The 20,803-nt window shown below is 41.9% G+C and overlaps 1 protein-coding gene across 3 annotated transcripts; it reads right to left on the reverse strand.

The window, feature by feature from the left end:
- Positions 1-412: 412 nt before the first annotated feature.
- On the reverse strand, positions 413-20,219 carry CBY2 (chibby family member 2; the record flags this gene model as incomplete). Of its 3 annotated transcripts, XM_081296559.1 has the most annotated exons (3): positions 413-1,612; positions 18,407-18,487; positions 20,145-20,219. In XM_081296559.1, the coding sequence occupies 3 exons, from the start codon at positions 20,217-20,219 to the stop codon at positions 413-415; spliced, it is 1,356 nt and encodes a 451-aa protein (XP_081152685.1). The 3 variants fall into 3 exon arrangements, with proteins under 3 accessions (XP_081152685.1, XP_081152686.1, XP_081152687.1); XM_081296560.1 differs by lacking the exon at positions 18,407-18,487; XM_081296561.1 differs by lacking the exons at positions 18,407-18,487; positions 20,145-20,219 and adding an exon at positions 18,982-19,029.
- Positions 20,220-20,803: the final 584 nt, after the last annotated feature.

The following is a 20,803-nucleotide window of genomic DNA, read 5'->3' on the forward strand; positions in this document are numbered from 1 at the left end:
TGTTGTGGACTTGGGGAAATAATGATATAGCAGTGTAGGTTCATCAGTTTTAACATACATACTACTCTGGTGGGGGATGTTGGTAGTGGGAGAACTGTGCATGCGAGGGGGCAGGGGGCATATGAGAGCTCTGTACCTTCAGCTCAATTTTTCTATGAACCTAAAATTGCTCTAAACAATTCTACTTTTTTGCAAAAGGAAAAGAAGCCAAAGTGGCATGCTGGTGTTGGCTAATCCCAGCCTCCTAGGCCTTTATTTCTTCTCTGAGTTTAGGAGGTCCCTTAAAGCCTCTCTGCAGCAGGCACACACTGGTGGGCAAAGGCAAGGACAACGAGGGAAAGAAGGGGATTTTCTTTGGCCTGGTGAGGTGTTCTGTGCCTGAACTTCGTGTCCCTGGTCCACTGCTAAGGCCTCAGACCCTGCTGGGCTTCTTGAGGTCCTTGTTCTTGGACGGCATGAAGGCATAGAGCTCCTCGATGAGCAACTCCATGCGGGCGGTGACCTCGGTCACCGTGTCGATGACCAGCCTCTGCTGCAGCTTCAGCTTGTTGTTCTCCCACAGGGCCTTGTTCTCCTCCTGGAAGACGCGATGCTCCTCGCGGAGCACGTGCAGGGCCCTGTTCTCCTCCTGCAAGAGCCGATTCTCCTCGCGCAGGGCCTGCAGCGCCTGGCTCATCTCTCTCATCAGCTGCAGGGGCTGCTCTCCACCCACCAGGCTTGTGACCGTCTTGCCCTCGTCCTCCCTGGAAGGCCCCGACAGGTTGCTGACCATCTCCCTCAAGGCCCGCAGCGTCTTGGAGTCCTCTTGCGGGCTCGAGGGTCCTTTGGGCTCTTCAAAGGGAGAGGAAAGGCCCGGGCTCTGGTCGGGCAGCAGTCCAGGCCCGTGCGGCTCCTGGTGGGGAGAGGGCACTGGCTTGCTGTCCTCCACAGAGGGGCTCTTGTCCTCGGCCTGGCTCCAGTAGGCCTGCCTCTGCTCCAGCAGCTGCTGCAGGGCTCGGTTCTCCTCCCGGAGGAGCTGCAGCGTGCTGTTCTCCTTGCTGCACTGCGACGGCAGGGCCGCGTTGTCCTTCTTGACCGCCTCCAGCGACGCGTTGTCCTTGTGCAGCGGTGGGGAGGAGGCGCGGCTCTCCTCGCGGCCCAGGGCGGCCTTGTGCTCCTCGCAGAAGGCCTGCAGGATCTTGTTCTCCTTGCGGAGGCCTTTGTTCTCCTCCCGCAGGGCCTTGTTCTCCTCCCGCAGGGCCCGGTTCTCCTCCTGCAGCAGGTACTCCTTGGCCAGCCTCTTATGGTGCAGCTTGTGGTGGAAGGAGGAAGACGGAGAGAAGTAGGGGGACTGGAGGCGACAGTTCTCGTTCACCCACCTTCCGTCCTGGAACACGAACATCTCGTCACTGAGCTGCACCCGTGGCGGGTTGTAATCCAGCTCCAGGTCGGCCTGGGAGGTGGGGCGCTCCATGGGTTCGAAAGGCACGGAGGAGAAGCGGTTGAGCGGGTAGGAGTGCTGGCTGACCACCCGGCGGCCCATCCGGGGCAGGGCCGCCGCCTGGGCCTGCCGCGAACAGCGAGGGGTGGAGTACAGGCTGTGGAGCCTTAGGAAGGGCTCAGCAGTGCCCCTCTGTGGGAGAGAACAGGGAAGTCCAGTGTTAATGGAGGGACGGACACACCCAGAGCTAGTGGACAGGCCCAGGACACCCCCCAATAAACCCTGCAAGTCTAATAGGCTCCTGGTCACTGGGGTCACTTTTGCCTCCTGGGGTCCTCACAAGGAAATAGAGCCAATCCTTGTTATTCTTGGTAGTTTTGTTGTATAAGGTCATCTCCAACATTGAATTGATAAATTCTGAACCATTGTCCCCAGGGGAAGTGCAGGACTAGGTTCCTGTGAGCCTCCAGTTACAACTGATCAATACATAACCTTGTTCTATGTGTGTTTCTGTTTAAAGATGTCTTAATATGTTTGATTGATTCGTTAAGATGGAGCACATCATTAACAGCACTGTCATTCATGCTGGAACAAGACTTAACAAACACGTGTTTTCTCCATCAAAGGCTTCTTGTGATTAGGGACAATAGATAGCACCTTCAACACTATGCCTAATAGGAGCCATTGCCTACAGTGAGTCGCCAACTAAAAGCAACAAAATTTCAAGGTCATGGCTCTAAATTGCAAAAAGAGCACTATGTTCCAGTATGAGAGTTCAAACAAGAAGTCCCCACATTGGAGTCTCTGCTACAGACCACATGCACTACTCTGTACATGTCCAATGGCCATAGAAGTGCTATAAGTATTGATTCTGGGGTTACAAGCAAATCTTGGTGAATACGCAAGCGTACAAATATAAAATCCATATTAATTAGAGGTTAATGTGATTCAGATGTATATGGTGGAGGCTAAAGTATGGATTTTAGAAGCAACCAAATATTTACAGTCCTGGACTTACCACTTATCAGTCACAAGAATTTAATCAAGTAATTTGAGCGACAGTTTCAAAGTGGGACATAATGATACCTCCTTGATTCAGAGATATTTGAAGTCTTAAAAAAGATCATGCACAAAATCACTAAGCACGAACTCTGTCACATTTCTGTCACCCTAAAAGAACAAATATTGTTCTCAAGCTACCCCAGCTACAGGTGTGTGCCTGCAATTGGCATGAGCAGAGGGATAGCATGAATCACCCTGATAGCTATCCAAATCACTGTGTTTAAGATGGGGTGGGTCAGTCAGAATGTGAAATAAGAAAGTGAGGTCTGAAGCCAACGGTGTGACCCCGGAGATCCAGGCTGTCTGATTCGCGCGGCCTGCCCCGAGGCTACAGAAGGCGTGGCGCCCCAGAGAAGGGGTTAACTAGTCAGCAGGGAATTAAGTGGCTGCGACACAGTGGGATCCCACCAGCCAAGCCCAAGCCCGCACTGACCCCCGGGCTGAGTTCGGGATTGCTGACGGGGACGGAAGCGGTACAGCCCCACCCCCCACAAGGGACACTCCACTAAGGTAACCAGCGGCCACCATCTTGGACAGCTGAAGTATCCACCGCCACTGTCCGACAGATTGCAACAACAAAACAGGCACAGAGTACAGTTTGAACTGCCGAGAATCATCACTGAGGGGAAATCTGGTCTAGCAGGAGAAACCAAGGCTAGCAGGAGAAACCAGGAGCCTAGAGGCAAGGCCCTCGCGACTGGGCAGCTGTAAACTGCAGGCCCACCGGCGACAGTTCACCCACTGCCCGCGTAACTGGGCGGTAGGAGAACGCCCTCCCGTTGGTGACGGATCACCTGCCCGCGGCCTGTGATACTGGGCGGCTGGAGTCTACCCGCCTGCCACGACTGGGAGCTGAAACCACACAGAGACAGTCCAGTCACACCCCCCCATTAGGGCACCCCGGCAAGGAGACTGGGGCCCGTCATAGCAGAGTAGTGTCGTCACTGGAGCTCGAACGTCGGAATTCCTTCCCAGCGGAATCCACGTTAGCAGTCATACTTCAACAACACAAAGGAGAGACATCAGAGTAATACAGAAACAAAACAAATCTATAGAGGAGAGCAGAAACACGACAATCAAAAAGAGCTGGAAAGTAACGTGGACAACATGAGAAAACAAGGGAAAAAAGGATTACAAACAATGCAAGACTACTCAATTCTACAGGAGGACATAGAAACTTCAGAAACAGGTATAGGGAAAGAACTCAAGGCATACCTAACTCGAATGGAAAGGAATATTAGAGAAGACATGAGACAGCAAGTCCAAGAAATAAAAATATATTTTGAAAATGAATTAAACAAACAAATTCAAATGGCAAAGAACGAGCTCTACCAGGAGATAGAGATATTAAAAAAAAATCAAACAATAATCCTAGAATTACAGGAAACTATAAACCAAATTAAAAACTCAAACGAGAATATTACAAATAGACTTGATCAAGTAGAAGTCAGAACATCAGATAATGAAGACAAGGTTTATCAACTTGAAAAGAATATAGTCAACACAGAAAAGATGCTTAATTCCCACGAGCAATCTATTCAAGAGATATGGGATGTCATAAAAAAACCAAATCTGAGAGTCATAGGGATAGAAGAAGGCACAGAGATTCAAACCAAAGGAATGGACAGCATATTAAATGAAATAATTCTAGAAAACTTCCCAGAGATGAAAGATGGAATGGATTGCCAAATCCTGGAAGCCTACAGGACCCCAAACATTCAAAACCATAATAGACCAACCCCAAGACATATAATTATGAAGATAGCCAACGTACAGAACAAGGAGAGAATATTAAAAGCTACGAGAGAAAAGAGGCAGATTACTTTCAGGGGTAAACCAATTAGGTTAACGACAGATTTCTCATCAAACTTTGAAAGCGAGAAGATCCTGGAATAACGTATTTCAAACGCTGAAAAATAATGGATTCCAACCAAGAATACTATATCCAGCAAAATTGAGCTTCAAATTTGACAATGAAATTAAAATCTTTCACGATAAACAAAAGCTAAAAGAATTTGCAGCAAGAAAACCAGCTCTGCAAAGCATTTTGAACAAAACACTACAAGAAGAGGATGTGAAAAATAGTGCCCAAAACTAACAGCAGGAAGTATCTCAGTAAAGGGGGAGAAGAATAACCAAAAAGCAAAACTAACCAAACTAAAATAAATAAATAAAGAAGCATGACTGGAAATACAAATCATATCTCAATTGTAACCTTAAATGTTAATGGCCTAAACTCACCAATCAAGAGACATAGGCTAGTAAACTGGATCAAAAAAACAAATCCAACAATATGCTGCCTTCAGGAGACTCATATGATAGGAAAAGACATACACAGGCTGAAGGTAAAAGGTTGGGAAAAATCATACCACTCACATGGCCCTCGGAAGCAAGCAGGAGTGGCCATACTCATATCGAATAAAATCAACTTCAAACCTAAGTTAATCAAGAAGGACAAAGAAGGTCACTATATACTGTTAAAAGGAACCATCCACCAACAAGACATAACAATCATCAATTTGTATGCACCCAACAATGGAGCTGCAACGTTCATAAAACAAACTCTCCTCAAGTTCAAGAGTCAAATAGACCACAACACAATAATTATGGGTGACTTCAACACACCGCTCTCGCCATTAGACAGATCCTCTAGACAAAAACTGAATAAAGAAACTATAAAACTCAACAGCACAATCAATAATCTAGACTTAACCGACATATATAGAATATATCAACCATCATCAAGTGGATACACGTTCTTCTCAGCAGCACATGGATCCTACTCAAAGATAGACCATATATTATGCCATAAGACAACTCTTAGTAAATATAAAGGCGTGGAGATAATACCATGCACCATATCTGGCCATAATGGAATGAAATTGGAAATCAATGATAAAAGAAGGAAGGAAAAATCCTACATCACATGGAAAATGAACAAGATGTTATTGAATGATCAATGGGTTATAGAAGACATAAAGGAGGAGATGAAAAAATTCTTAGAGTCAAATGATAACACAGACACAACATACCGGAATTTATGGGACACAATGAAAGCAGTTTTAAGAGGGAAATTCATTTCTTGGAGTTCTTACCTCAAAAAAAGAAAAAACCAACAAATAAATGAACTCACACAACACCTCAAAAATCTAGAAAAGGAAGAGCAAAACAACAGCAAATGTAGTAGAAGACAAGAAATAATTAAAATTAGAGCAGAAATCAATGAAATTGAAACAAAAGAAACCATTGAAAAAATAGATAAAACTAAAAGTTGGTTCTTTGAAAAAATAAATAAGATAGACAAGCCCTTAGCCACGCTAACGAAAAGAAGAAGAGAGAGAACTCAAATTACTAACATACGGGATGAAAAAGGCAATATCACAACAGACACTACAGAAATACAGAAGATAATTAGAAAGTATTTTGAAACCCTATATTCCAATAAAATAGAAGATAACGAAGATATCGATAAATTTCTTAAGGCATATGAATTGCCCAGATTGAGACAGGAAGACACACACAATTTAAACAGACCAATAACAAAAGAAGAAATAGAAGAAGCCATCAAAAGACTACCAACTAAGAAAAGCCCTGGACCAGATGGGTATACAGCGGAGTTCTACAAAACCTTCAAAGAAGAATTAATACCAATACTTTTCAAGCTATTTCAAGAAATAGAAAAAGAAGGAGCTCTTCCAAATTCATTCTATGAGGCCAACATCACTTTGATCCCAAAACCAGACAAAGATACTTCAAAGAAAGAAAACTACAGACCAATATCTCTAATGAACTTGGATGCAAAAATTCTCAATAAAATTCTGGCGAATCGAATACAAAAACATATCAGAAAACTTGTGCACCATGATCAAGTAGGATTCATTCCTGGGATGCAAGGATGGTTCAATATACGGAAATCAATAAATGCTATCCACCACATCAATAGACTTAAAGACAAGAACCACATGATCATCTCGATGGATGCAGAAAAAGCATTTGACAAAGTACAGCATCCCTTTATGTTCAAAACACTAGAAAAACTAGGGATAACAGGAACTTACCTCAACATTGTAAAAGCTATCTATGCTAAGCCTCAGGCTAGCATCATTCTGAATGGAGAAAAATTGAAAGCATTCCCTCTAAAATCTGGAACAAGACAGGGATGCCCTCTATCACCACTTCTATTCAATTTAGTTCTCGAAGTACTAGCCAGAGCAATTAGACAGACAAAAGAAATTAAAGGCATAAAAATAGGAAAAGAAGAAATTAAACTATTGCTATTTGCGGATGACATGATAATATACTTAACAGACCCAAAAGAGTCTACAAAGAAGCTGCTAGAGTTAATAAATGAATTCAGCAAAGTGGCAGGTTATAAAATCAACACGCATAAATCAAAGGCATTCCTATATATCAGCAACAAAACTTCTGAAATGGAAATAAGGAAAACCACTCCATTCACAATATCCTCAAAGAAAATAAGATACTTGGGTATCAACCTAACAAAAGAGGTGAAAGATTTATACAATGAAAACTACAGAACCCTAAAGAGAGAGATAGCAGAAGATCTCAGAAGATGGAAAAATGTACCCTGTTCATGGATAGGCAGAACTAACATCATCAAAATGGCGATATTACCCAAAGTTCTCTATAGGTTTAATGCGATGCCAATCAAAATACCAACGGCATTTCTTGTAGAAATAGACAAAGCAATCATGAAATTCATATGGAAAAACAAAAGACCCAGAATAGCAAAAGCAATTCTAAGCAGGAAGTGTGAATCTGGAGGTATAGCGATACCAGAGGTCAAACTGTACTACAAAGCAATAGTAACAAAAACAGCATGGTACTGGTACCAAAACAGGCGGGTGGACCAATGGTACAGAACAGAAGACACAGAGACTAATCCACAAAGTTACAACTATCTTATATTTGATAAAGGGGCTAAAAGCATGCAATGGAGGAAGGATAGCATCTTCAACAAATGGTGCTGGGAAAATTGGAAATCCATATGCAACAAAATGAAATTGAATCCCTTTCTCTCGCCATCCACAAAAATTAACTCAAAATGGATCAGGGAGCTAGATATCAAATCAGAGACACTGCGTCTGATAGAAGAAAAAGTTGGCTACGATCTACAAATTGTGGGGTCGGGCTCCAAATTCCTTAATAGGACACCCATAGCCCAAGAGTTAACAACCAGAATAAACAAATGGGACTTACTTAAACTAAAAAGTTTTTTCTCAGCAAGAGAAACAATAAAAGAGGTAAATAGAGAGCCTACATCCTGGGAACAAATCTTTACCCCCCACACCTCCGATAGAGCCCTAATATCCAGAATGTACAAAGAACTCAAAAAATTAAACAATAAGATAACAAATAACCCAATTAACAAATGGGCCAAGGACCTCAACAGACACTTCTCAGAGGAGGACATACAATCAATCAACAAGTTCATGAAAAAATGCTCACCATCTCTAGCAATCAGAGAAATGCAAATCAAAACCACCCTAAGATACCATCTCACTCCAGTAAGATTGGCAGCCATTATGAAGTCAAACAACAACAAGTGTTGGCGGGGATGTGGGGAAAAAGGTACACTTGTACACTGCTGGTGGGGCTGCAAAATGGTGAGGCCAATTTGGAAAGCAGTATGGAGATTCCTGGGAAAGCTGGGAATGGAACCACCATTTGACCCAGCTATTGCACTTCTCGGACTATTCCCTGAGGACCTTAAAAGAGCGCACTATAGGGATACGGCTGCATCAATGATTATAGCGGCACAATTCACAATAGCTAGACTGTGGAACCAACCTAGATGCCCTTCAATAGATGAATGGATAAAAAAAATGTGGCATCTATACACAATGGAATATTATGCAGCACTAAGAAATGACAAAATCATAGAATTTGCAGGGAAATGGATGGCATTAGAGCAGATTATGCTAAGTGAAGCTAGCCAAGCCCTAAAAAACAAATGCCAAATGTCTGCTTTGATATAAAGAGAACAACTAAGAACAGAACAGGGAGGAAGAGCATGTGGAAAAGACTACAGTAAACAAAGATGAATGGGGGGAGAGAAACGGAGAGAGAAGGGAAAGCATATGGAAATGGTAGGAGACCTTCAAGGATACATAAAATTATAAGAGGCTATGAGGGGCAAGGGGGAGGGAAAAAAAGGGAGAGAATTGAACAACAGCAGGGGAGATAGAGAGGGAAGATGGGAGGGGAGGGGAGGGGAGGGGGGATAGTAGGGGTTAGGAAAGGTAGCAGAATACAACAGACACTAATATGGCATTATGTAAAAATGTGAATATGTAACAGATGTGATTCTGCAATCTATATTTGGGGTGAAAATGGGAGTTCAAAACACAATTTGAGTCTAATGTATGAAAGATGATATATCATGAGCTATGTAATGCTTTAAATAATCAATAAAAAATTAAAAAAAAAAAAAAGATGGGGTGATGTTGATCACCCCCCTCCCTTCTCCTGGACCACTCAGGCTCATCCTCCTCTCTTAGCGTCTTGGAGTCTGTCCTGACCACTGCCCTTTAAACATCCACCTCAGCCCTCAACACAGTGCAGGGCTCAAAACAAAGTCTAGCTGCTCATTTTGGAGAGACGAGCACCATCCCAGACAGATCACTGAGTGCTGAGAGTTCAACCCGTAGGAATGAAGACAACAAAGGGCACTAATGAATTCATAAAGAGGCTCTCATGGTGGTGGCCATGAACCTCAAAACTACAGCATAAAAAGAGGACTAGGATCTGCAATAATAGCTTTTGCAGTTCCAAGCATAATCTGAATGAGTTTTAAATGCAGATTTCTGAGCCTTCCATTTGGGAATCTAATTCAACATATTGAAGTAGGGGCCAGAAATCTCCATTTCTACCCATCTCCCTTTACATGATTCTGGATGACGTGGTAAGGACACCTCTAAGAGAGCAGGGTTAAAGACGGAGGGGCCAAGACCTGGTTCAGGTTCTGTCACTGGTGACCAGTTCGAAGCTGGAGGTTGTCTCACATTCTCTGAGACTTGGATTTTTCACCAGTAAAATATAGCGAATCAACCTCTGTGATCCTAGAGGCACCTTCCAACATTCAAAGTCAATGATGGAGGCTGGGGTTGTGGCTCAGTGGTAGAGTGCTTGCCTCACCTGTGTGAGGAACTGGGTTTGATCCTCAGCACCACATAAAAATACATAAAAAAACAAAGGTATTGGTCCATCTATAAAAATATTAAAAAATATATTAACAAGGAAAATCAATGATGGGCTGAGGATATAGCTCAGTGGTAGAGTACTTGTCAGGTATATGTGAGTCCCTGGGTTCAATCCCCTATACTATTAAAAAAAATCAATGAAATATATCTGTAAAATGCAGATAATAATATGTACCCTGCTTAGTTCACAGCACCACTGTTATGAACTAAGCAAATAACAGAGACAAAAAATGTTCTTTAAATTACCAAGTGCCTTAGAAATGTAAGATATTATTATCATTGAGAAAAGCAGATTTTAATAGTGCAAGAACTATGAGATGTATTCAGAAAGACGTGAACAGGTGTAATACACACTGGAGAAGAGACAACCATGGCAGCAATGAATTAAATAAATATAAGATCACAATAGTTACTTCTAAAGCCATCCAAAGCATTTCATTCAAGTACATAAAAATGCTTTCCAGATATTATCAACTCCTCATTTCTTGGGTGATTTTCACAATTTTACAGAGACAAAAGGTAGAAAACAAAGTATCTTCAGCGTGTGTGTGTGTGTGTGTGTGTGTGTGTGTGTGTAGAGAGAGAGAGAGAAAGGCAATTTACACAGCATATAAAGTTAGTTAGAATTCTTTAAGATGCAAAAAGCTAGATAAATAGAAGACACAGTTCTATACCATTAACTTTGCAATAAGTACATGTCATTAACTCAGTAAAAGTAAGCTCAATCTTCCAGGTAGCAAAGGTGCAAGGGCATTCTTTAAGCAGAACCTTATTTCATTTCAATAAATTTAGCCTCCATGGTTTTCACATTTCTCAGTTAGGGAAGCACAGGATCTCCTGTGGCTGAGTCTGTGATAAGAATGATAGTCTGTGGATAGTCCAGACTATTTTTCAATAAAAGTTTAAGGCCCCTGAGTTCCAGATTTCTGGGATGACTAGCCAAGGCCAAGTAAGGAAATACCTCTCTATTCTTGCACCAGAACGCATGCAAGGCTCCATCTCAGCAAGATCTAACTCCTGAAGATATTACCATGAGAAGATGTAGTTTAGTGCCTATCCTAGTTCTGAGAGGGAAAAGGAAGTAGGAAACAAATATCGAGACCCAAGATCCTGAGGTGAGGTGAGCATTCTCCAAACAGAATTCATTTCATCCTCACAACACTAGCACATAAAATATTACAAGAGGTTGAGCACTTCTAATCCAAAAATTCTAATCCCAAACTTCTTGAACCCTAAACATGATGCCACAAGTGGAAAATTCCACACCTGATCTCATGCAATAAAAGTTGTAGTCAAAATATGGGCCCACTAAGAATATTTTATAAAATGACCTTCAGGACATGTGTATAAAATATATGTGAAACATAAATTTTGTATTTAGACGTGGGTTCCATTCCCAAGATATCTGATTGTATATATGCAAATATTCCAAAATTTTACAAAATCCAAAATCTGAAACATTTGTTTCCATGTGTTATACATAAGGTATACTCAACCTGCATTCCCATTTTACAGATAGACTGAAACTCAGAGAAGTCTGTAACCAGCCCTACCTACACTGGATTAGACACAAACCCACTTCTGGTTCCCAGAACTTACATGTATAAAGCACACACTTGGGAAATTATCATGGATTTACCAAAGGACTTCCAGTAACTTGAGAATCAAGATGGTTTCCTTAACTTTTTATTATGGAAAATTTCAAACATATATGAAAGGAGAAAGAGTGATCAAATAAATTTCCACTTACTCCTTACCCTGCTTCACCAGCAATCAAATCAAGGCCACACTTGTTCCACAACCATCCCCCACCACATGATTATTTTAATGCAAAGAGAAATCATGTTTTTATTCATAAATGCATCAATGTGCATCATTTCACAGAACCACATCATTATCATCCCTTTAAAATTTAGCAATGTTCCCTTAATATCATCAAATACTAAGTTGATGTTCAAATTTCCCTGATTGTCTCATAATTTCTCTTTAATAGTTGCTTTGTTTCAATCAGAGATGCTCTTCTTGATCCAACTGAGCATCCAAAGAGGATGTTCACTAATCAGCATCCACTGAGGCTTTATGTCTGTTCCTGTTTATATCCATGCTGGCCTTTCAATCATGTCACTGAGCTTCTTTTGTTCCTTAGGCACACACTGAACTGGGTACTCAAGGACTTTCCAACTGGCCCCTCAATAGAAATATTCTCAATAGAATATTAACATGTGGCAGATCCCCAGCTCTGGACAACCTGGATATTTGACCCTTGTCCTTATGCACACCATAAACTGACCTTGGTCATATTCTCTCACACTGCAGCCTTGTTTTGCACTGCTACATGATGAGGGATTGGAAACAGGACCTCTAACTTTGGTCTCACTTTCTCTGGTCTACTGGAGCCATATTTGCTGATTGGCACAACTGGGGCCCCAGCACCTTGTTGACATCTTGTCCTTGCCCTTCGATGGCCAGCTTTTCCCAAGCAGACCTGGTGCCTTCCTTGTCCCATACCCACAACACCTAATCTAGAAGGCTGATAGGCTAAATAAGGTCCCCTTTACTTTCTCATCAGAGAACCAAATCCTTCCCTTACAAATGAGCCCTACTATCTTTCCTCCTATTCTCTAGGGACCCAGTTAGTGGTCAAATCCAGTGTGCCTCATGGCTTGACTTCTTAGAACCCTTAAATACCTCTAAAACTTTATCAGGCGTGCATTTATTTGAATGGGTGTTAGAAGAAAAATAAGCTTATTTTAACAAATTCAGAATTCTATGGATATTATTAAGAGGCACTAAAATAAAGCAGCATCATTTCTTTTTCTGAAAATGAGAAACTTTAAGGAAAAAAATTGCAAGTCTGTTCAGATATGACAGAATTCAGGATTAAACTTTGGAGAAACATTGAGTCAAAGCAAATTCATTCTTTCCTGTGTTTTTTCTCCAATTCCAATCAGAGCTAGCTGGAATTCTTCCTCCAAGGGGAGCTCTTTCTTGGTCTTTTGAAAATTCCTCACCTTAATCATACTCCCACTTAGAATGCTATTTCATCAACTCTTCTCCACATTGTTGATTAACATTAAAGTTGGTATCTACTGTGTTCCCAGCTCACAGGTGTTGATCTCAAGAAACTTCCAGTCAATTTGAAAAATCAGCAAATAGCATCAGTTATTTCTTGGTGAAAATTAGAGGTTAAAGTGCAGCAACTGTTAATGTAAGCAGCAAGTTAGGACATAATAACACCTGAAGAGACTCTTGGCTCTGCACTGTCTGAGTGCATAACCCTGATAAAGTCTTCTAACTTCTGTGCCTCACTTTCCATGTCTAGAAAATGAGGATTCTAACACACCCCATGTATTTTTGCAGGTTATACAGTGCCTGACTCTAGGAGATGCCATTCACTAACATTGCCGCGTAAAATTCATACCGCTGTCTATCTCAACCTACTTATTTCAGAGAATTTTTTGTAGAATTAAAAAATAAAAAGAAAGAATATATTTTCTTTGTAAAGAATAGTTGCTACATTCACAAGAAGTTGCTTAACATTTCCTTAGAGGAAGGTTGCACACAAAAAGCTAAAGGAAACAACACCGAGTGACTATTATATGTCTAACAATATGCTAATGGCTTTCTTTATTCATATGCAATATCTTACCCAAAGATCTGAGATGTTTCTACCTAGCATCCCATAGCTAACAAGGGGGTGGAGCCAGGACTTAACATTAGTACATTTCACTTCAAAATCCATGCCCATTCTAGCACTTCATAATGGCTAGGTATTTTATTTTGCATGTGTTGTTATCATTCCAATAGTTTTCATACATCCTGTTCCCCTCCCCATTTATTTCTATAAATAAATTTCAATTCTCTAAAGAAGTAACCTGTTATTTATTTATTTATTTATTTATTTATTTTAGACATTCCTAGTCCTGGGAATTAAAACCATATATTTGACATACAGTGGAGGCTTAATGTGTCCCTGCTGATGAATGAATTGACCAATGTACACTGAAAAGTAGGAAAAGATATTAGACTAAATTCTATGAAACTGTTCATATTCTGTTATTTTGGGCCTCCAAAAATGGCCATTTATTTTGTTTTGGAAAAACAACAAAGGGTCTGAAAAGAGTTCTATGCTCCTAAAAATTCCTTGGAATACCCTGAAAAGGTTCTCATAAGCTTGGGAGCTACCCTATGGCAGCACTGTTCATTTGCCCTAAAGAATAATGAAGTGTATTTGGTAAAGGCTATATCCCCATTTCAATTCATTTTTTTAAATTTATTTTTAGTTGTTGATGGACCTTAATTAATTAATTAATTACTTTTTATGTGGTGCTCAGAATCAAACCCAGTACCTCACATATGCTGGGCAAGCGCTGTACCACTGAGTCACAACCCCAACCCTCAATTCATATTTTAAAACTTTAAAATAATCCTAGTGCAGGGATGTGATTGCATGATGTAAAATCTACAACAGTGGAGTTTGCTACCTTGTGAATTCCACAGACTCCCAGGTCCCTCTGTGTGCTTCCCTTGAAGGAAACTGCCTCTGCTCACAGCACGCCAGCTATCCATTTCATTATCTCGAACCTGTAATCCAATCACAGTAAAATCCCCCAATCCCCAATATCTTTGAGCTCCAATTCCCGTGGTTGAGTACTCTTAAGAAAATCTCTTAGCTGCTCTGAGTGTCACCTCCAAAATAAGCCTAAACATAGCTGCTGTCTACTTCCTGGGATTGTAAGAGGACAAGGGGCAGGCAAGATGTCACAAAGACCAAACACACAATCAGCTCTACTGGTAAGATTTAACATCTCCTGGCCTGAGCCACTGTTGCAAATGCTGAGTATATTTTTCTGCAAGAACATTTTCCACAATGTGAGCCTCTGAGCTAAGCAAACACATGCAGGTATGAATCCCAGGCCTCCTCGGTCTGTGTTTGCAGCCAGTTCCTTTCAGTAGGTCTTCTTGACCAGTGTCAGTGGTCATTGGGTTGGTTCCTTGGACTGAGCTAATCTGCCCTGATAAGTCAGGCCCTGAGAAGAAGTCTGTGCCCAAATAAAATCCCTCAAACACCCTGAGAAGGATGAGAGGCAGAGCCTATGGCCATATGATCCAAGTTTCCCAGGATCAGCTCTTTCCTGGTCTCTGGGAAATGCTCTCACACAGGGATAGAGACCCAGTAGATGGGGAAGAAAAGGGTTGTCTCCTTCATGGAAGAATAAGACATTAAGTGGCTACAGGAGGGGGACAACTTATTACACCTTTCCATCAGGTGTTGGAAAAGCAACCAAAACCCTGTTCTCAGCATCAAAGTGGCTGTGACCAAATAATCTCTTAATGCTGATGATCCCAAGAAGATGCCTGGGCACAATTTGTGCCCATGTGGATGTCTGAAATCCCACCTATGTTTAAGAATTCTTTCTCAGTGTAGGTTGGGCCCCTTCTTGGCATCTCCTTTTAAATGGGAGTGATCCTAGAAGGGAAATGCTTGAAATCCCTAAGGACTTTATGCCTTGGTCAGATCACTAGCCTCAAGGATAGTGAGGGTATAGAAAAGAGCAGCTCATGGAAAGGAGAGGGGCAAAGGGCAAAGGGAGCCAAGAGGAACAGAGTCTCCTATTGGTGCTACAGGATTTCTAAGGAACAGGACTCTGTGAGTGGGATCTTCCAGGGTGGAATTTCTTTGGGGATGGGACTGTAGGGTGATTAGCCAGGCTTAGCTGACATGGACTGCTATGGTTTGAATGTGTCCTAAATTTCATGTGTCGAAAACTTAAACCCCCAAATCATGGGCTAATCATTTTTGAGAGGTGGGACTTTTGGGAAGTGATTGGGTCATGAATGGATTAATTCATTCACGGATTAAAGGATTATAGCAGGAGTGACTTTTTATGAAGGTGAGCTCTCTGTGACTGGTTTGCTCTGTCTTGCCATATGATGCTCTCTGCCATGTTAGGAAGCAGCAAAAAGATCCTCACTGGCTTTTGGTCTTCTAACCTTCCAGAACTATGAGCTTAATAAAACCTCTATTCTTTATAAATTACTCGATCTCAGGTATTTTGTTATGGCAACAGAAAATGGACTGATACACATATTGAAGTTCTCTCTACTCCTACCACAACCCAGAAGAGATGTCCAAACACTCAAGGAAAAATCCAAGTCTATTGACCAAGTTTTTCAACATCTATTTTACCTCCATTACTGAAGGTTACTAGCAGATAACATTTAGTCATCTTAGGTACTTTTAAAGCTTATAGAGTGGAAAGGTCCCCAGATCCTGAAATGAAATGCCAAACATGCTACTAATTTGCAAATGAGATGACATAGCTGAGTCTCATTATCATTTTAAAAAATTAACTTACCTCCCCCAAGTACTGTGATAAAGTCAATATTTGTTTTAATAAATTCAAACAGGTAAAAGTATAGTTCACTGGGTCAACGTGATTAATTTTGATAGAATTACAACACTTATAGCAAAAAGAGAATAAAGAAGAGATTATACATGGTGGTTTTCACTAATCATTTAACACAGACTGTCCTGAAATCTTTCCCTGAAAAGTTATTCAGATTGGCAGAGATACTGGTACTGTCAACGGGATCCTGTCACTTCTGAAGAACAAGCTCAAAGAAATGGGGAGAAAAGACAGCCAGGAGAGAAGTGGGGGGGGGCCACTGGAAGGTGCCATCAGAGCTCATCTGGCCTGGTTAGAGATCCTTCGTTAATGATCTAGGAGTAAACAGCACTTAATGAAATTCCCAGCCAGTGCTCACTGGGGAAGCCAGAGTGCCTGTGAGCACCACATCATTACGTGCAAGAGGAACCAGGAGATCAGTTCGCTTGGGCAGGAAATAACACTCATGACTTGCAAGTTAATGTGCTGGAGGGAAATAGATCAGAAAACACAAATATTTAGTGTGAGGAAGAAAAATGGGAAATCAATAAGACCTGAAAAGACCTAAGGGTGATAACAAATCCTGAGTCATATGCATTTACAGTCTGATTGAGAAGCCCAGATGCCCAGCAGGACTGGAGCTACTACCAGAGCTGCTTCTTGGAGGCAGAGCCATTGTTGCCCTTCCCTCCCCAAACCCATGGACTTGGTCTCAAAACTGCACAGGGCAGATACACACAGGGAGCTTGGAATTAGCTGTTAAGATTGGAGGAGGGGACCTTGGCCCATTTATTGATTGGGTTATTTGGTTTTTTTGGTGCTGGGCTTTTGAGTTCTTTATATACCCCAGAGATTAGTGCTCTATCTGATGTATGAGGGGTAAAACTTTGCTCCCAAGATGTAGGCTCTCTACTTACCTCGCAGATTGTTTCTTTTGCAGAGAAGAAACTTTTTAGTTTGAGTCCATCCCAAGAATTTATGGATTCTTGATTTTAATTCTTATACCAAAGGAATCTTATTAAGGAAGTTGGGGCCTAATCCCACATGATGGAGATTAGGGTCTACTTTTTCTTCTATCAGACACAGATCATATTACAGGGACACAGCCACATCAATGTTTATAGCAGCACAATTCACAATAGCTAAACTGTGGAACCAACCTACCTGCCTTCAATAGATGAATGGATTTTTAAAATGTGGCATGTATACACAATGGGATATTACTCAGCAATACAAGAGAATATAATCATGGCATTTGCAGGTAAATGGAGGGAGTTAGAGAAGATAATGCTAAGTGAAGTTAGCCAATCCCATAAAACAAAATGCCTAATGTTTTCTCTGATATAAGGAGGCTGACTCATAGTGGGGTAGGGAGGGGGAGTGTGGGAGGAATAGATGAATTCTAGATAGGGCAGAGGGGTGGGAGGGAAAAGGAGGGGGCATGGGGTTAGAAATGATGGTGGAATGTAATGGACATTATTATCCAAAGTACATGTATAAAGACATGAATTGGTATGAACATACTTTGTATACAACCAGATATGAAAAATTGTGTTCTGTATGTGTAATAAGAATTGTAATGCATTCCACTGTCATATATAAATTTTAAAAATTAATTTTAAAAAATCAAGAGGAAAGAAGTTTTTAAAAAAAAAGATTGGGAGAGGGGAGACACTTGCTCTTAAAAACTAGAGAGGAATTACAAAGCTCAGACCCAACCTGGCCCAGGCAGGTGACAGAGAAGAAAGGATGCTCCTATTCCAGCTCTGCCCATCCCTGTTGGGCTTCCCATATCTGTAAAATCTCTACCACTCACCGGCACGGCCCTGGCCCTGACACACGATGTCATCAGTGCTCAGTCAATATTTCTTCCTCTCCTGGTTTCTCAGATTTACCCTTTTCCCTTAAGCTGCATGCCATCTCATTGATGGAGGTATAGCAAGAACATCAGTCCCTCTTCACAGCCCTGGGAGTTGTCTGGTTCAGATCATCTGTATAGAGACATCACTTCCCTCCCCCAGAGACCCAGTCAGAGCATCCTGGCATGTAAGCCTGAGGCCACATCTGTTCGTGTGGGGGTGCGCACACCCAGACAGCAGAGATCCCCTCATCCCGTGGCCCTCTGTCCTCTAAGACCATATCAACTGCCCCAGGTTTGGCAATACAGAAAGTGAGCCACCCCAGAAAAAGCTCTAGCCTTCTTAGAGGATTTTTTTTACTCTTTGACTACAGAGCCTTTTTCTCTCCCTGGGAGCTGGAAATCTCCAAGAGAGAGAAATGGGAGAAATGGATAATTCTGTGATTATCCATACCTGAGGCAGAACCACATTGGTTGGGGTTTCTAGGCTCTCATATCTGGTGTCTTTTTTTCTTGTAAAATTTGGCCTTGAGTGCTGTGGGAAAGAGAAAACAAGATTTCCACTTCCCATCTCTATCACATGATCAAATTCTCTTCTTATCCCTACACCCAGGTTGACATTCTCTGCCTGTCCTTTAGCAGAGCAAAGATTGGTTTATGTGGACTATGAAGGAACCAAAGGTCAACACCCACCCTCAGGGAGGAAGTAGTGGTCAACAGAGCTCAATGTGTGTTTCAAGCAGAAACAATCAGAACTAAAAATGTTTCTGCGGCTTGTGACCATCTTGTCAAAAGATCAGGAGAAATTACCTAATATGAGGGCTCCGCTTCATGAGCTGAAAAAGAAAAGTGGCCCTTCCATACAAAGCCATAAGGATGATGTGACAAAAAACATCCAGGATGTCTTCCTGTCCTATATATTTGCCTCCCATTGAACATATTTGCCGGATGGTTCTAATTGTCAACATAGAATGCCCACGGGTGACTGTCCTCCTTGTGTGTCCCTGGACAAACCTTTCAGATAGTTACCTCGGCATTGGATTCCTCCATCCTACATTTCAACCCTTCTGGTTGCATGGCCATGGTCTTCCAATGGGGCCTTAGGTGACTCTGGAGAAAGCAAGGCCAACCCCTTTGTGACATAGCAGCAGTAGAAACAATCCAACCCCAAGGACCACACCAAGGAAACAGCTGCTTGTGGGAGGAGACCTGAGAATCTCAAGACTGCCAGGACTCCAACAATTTGTTGGCCTCAAAACACACACACACACACACACACACACACACACACACACACACACAAAACAGAACATGCCCATCCCTCTTACGCTCTGTCTTTGGCACATAACAGGGCTTAATTATCTCCATAACCCTAAATGACTCTGCATCCCTTAGTATGTGTACTAGGTTTTCTCCTCATGGATTCATTCTTACACATTTGATGTCAAGTTCAAGTTTTAATTCACCTTGGAAATCCAGGGTAGTTACACAACAGCCTGTAGCAAAGGATCTCATTTGAGAAGGTTGGGTTATTTCTGAGTATGATAGAAACTTGAAAGGTTAGGACTTTCAGGTGGCTCATCTACCCAGCCTCCACATTCAAGGATTCCAAGCCCATGTGGCATCCCCAAGGCCCACAGCCGGAGGGGAGGGAGTCTATCACAACTGGAACTCAATGGCCCAATTTCTCTGCTTATTCTACAACATCTTGCTAGAATCTCTAAAGAGGAGGGTTATTAAAAAGCCTAAAACCGATGGGCTACATCCTCCTGTGATTATCCATACCTGAGGCAGATCCACATTGGTTGGGGTTTCTAGGCTCTCATATCTGGTGTCTTTTTTTCTTGTAAAGTTTGGCCTTGAGTGCTGTGGAAAAGAGAAAACAAGAAGGTTTCCACTTCCCAACCCACTCTGGGCCTCAACTGCTCACCCGAAATATATAATGACTTTCTGTTCATCTATTCCCTTCTTGTGTATTATGTAAATTATGAAAATCTGAGTCTGGAGATATGGATCTATCTGATTAGATGCTTTGTTGATGTCTGAACAGAAATTAAGACAGGGATTATAGTTGATTTAAAAGCCTTTTGAAAGTCTCTGAAGCAGAGGTGGCTTCAAAGATGGCTTCAGAGATGGCTATACCTACTCCCTTGCCTAAGACTATTATTTCTATCTCAAGTAAAAAGTCATACCAATGTAAGGTGCCAGGTATAGGTCCTATGCAGAAGCTGGTCACCAAAACACTCAGAACATTCCAGAGGTGACATCACAAAACAATATGGTGTTTTTCAGGGTTCATGGTTTTTCTCTGAGCACTATCGGCAAGAATGATGCATCTGATAAACAAGAAGGGTTTGCACTGGCTTGATCATGTGGCTAGTTAGGGTCAGCATGACACATAATTGCCCAAACACTTGGCCTTGTTTGGTCATCCTGGTTGCCATTCACATCCTCACTGCCAGGCTAGGTGGAGACTTGTAACTTCTTTCTACCTGCAGTTGGATCACTTAAGAAGGAAGAAACAAACACAAACCAAACTCTGCCAAGACCCAGGGAGGAAATACAGTCTGAGCTGTTTTTTTGACACCAACTGGGTGTCCTACAATTCAATTCCATTCTGACATTAGCTCCCAGGGTTAGTGTCAGATCCCAGAAGTCAGGAGCTCAGTCCCATAAGACTGCCTTCCCTTCAGATGTCAATCACAGGTCTAATTCACCTATACTTCCAACTGATCAGCTATAAATCAGGGGTTTCCACCTCCTCCTCCTTGGGTTCAGTAATTTTCTAGGATGGCATACAAAAATCAGGAAAATGCTTTACTTTTGATGACAATTTTATTGCAAGGGATAC

The sequence above is a fragment of the Spermophilus citellus genome (genome assembly GCF_964194105.1).
Source record: "Spermophilus citellus genome assembly, chromosome: 1".
NCBI lineage: Eukaryota > Metazoa > Chordata > Mammalia > Rodentia > Sciuridae > Spermophilus > Spermophilus citellus.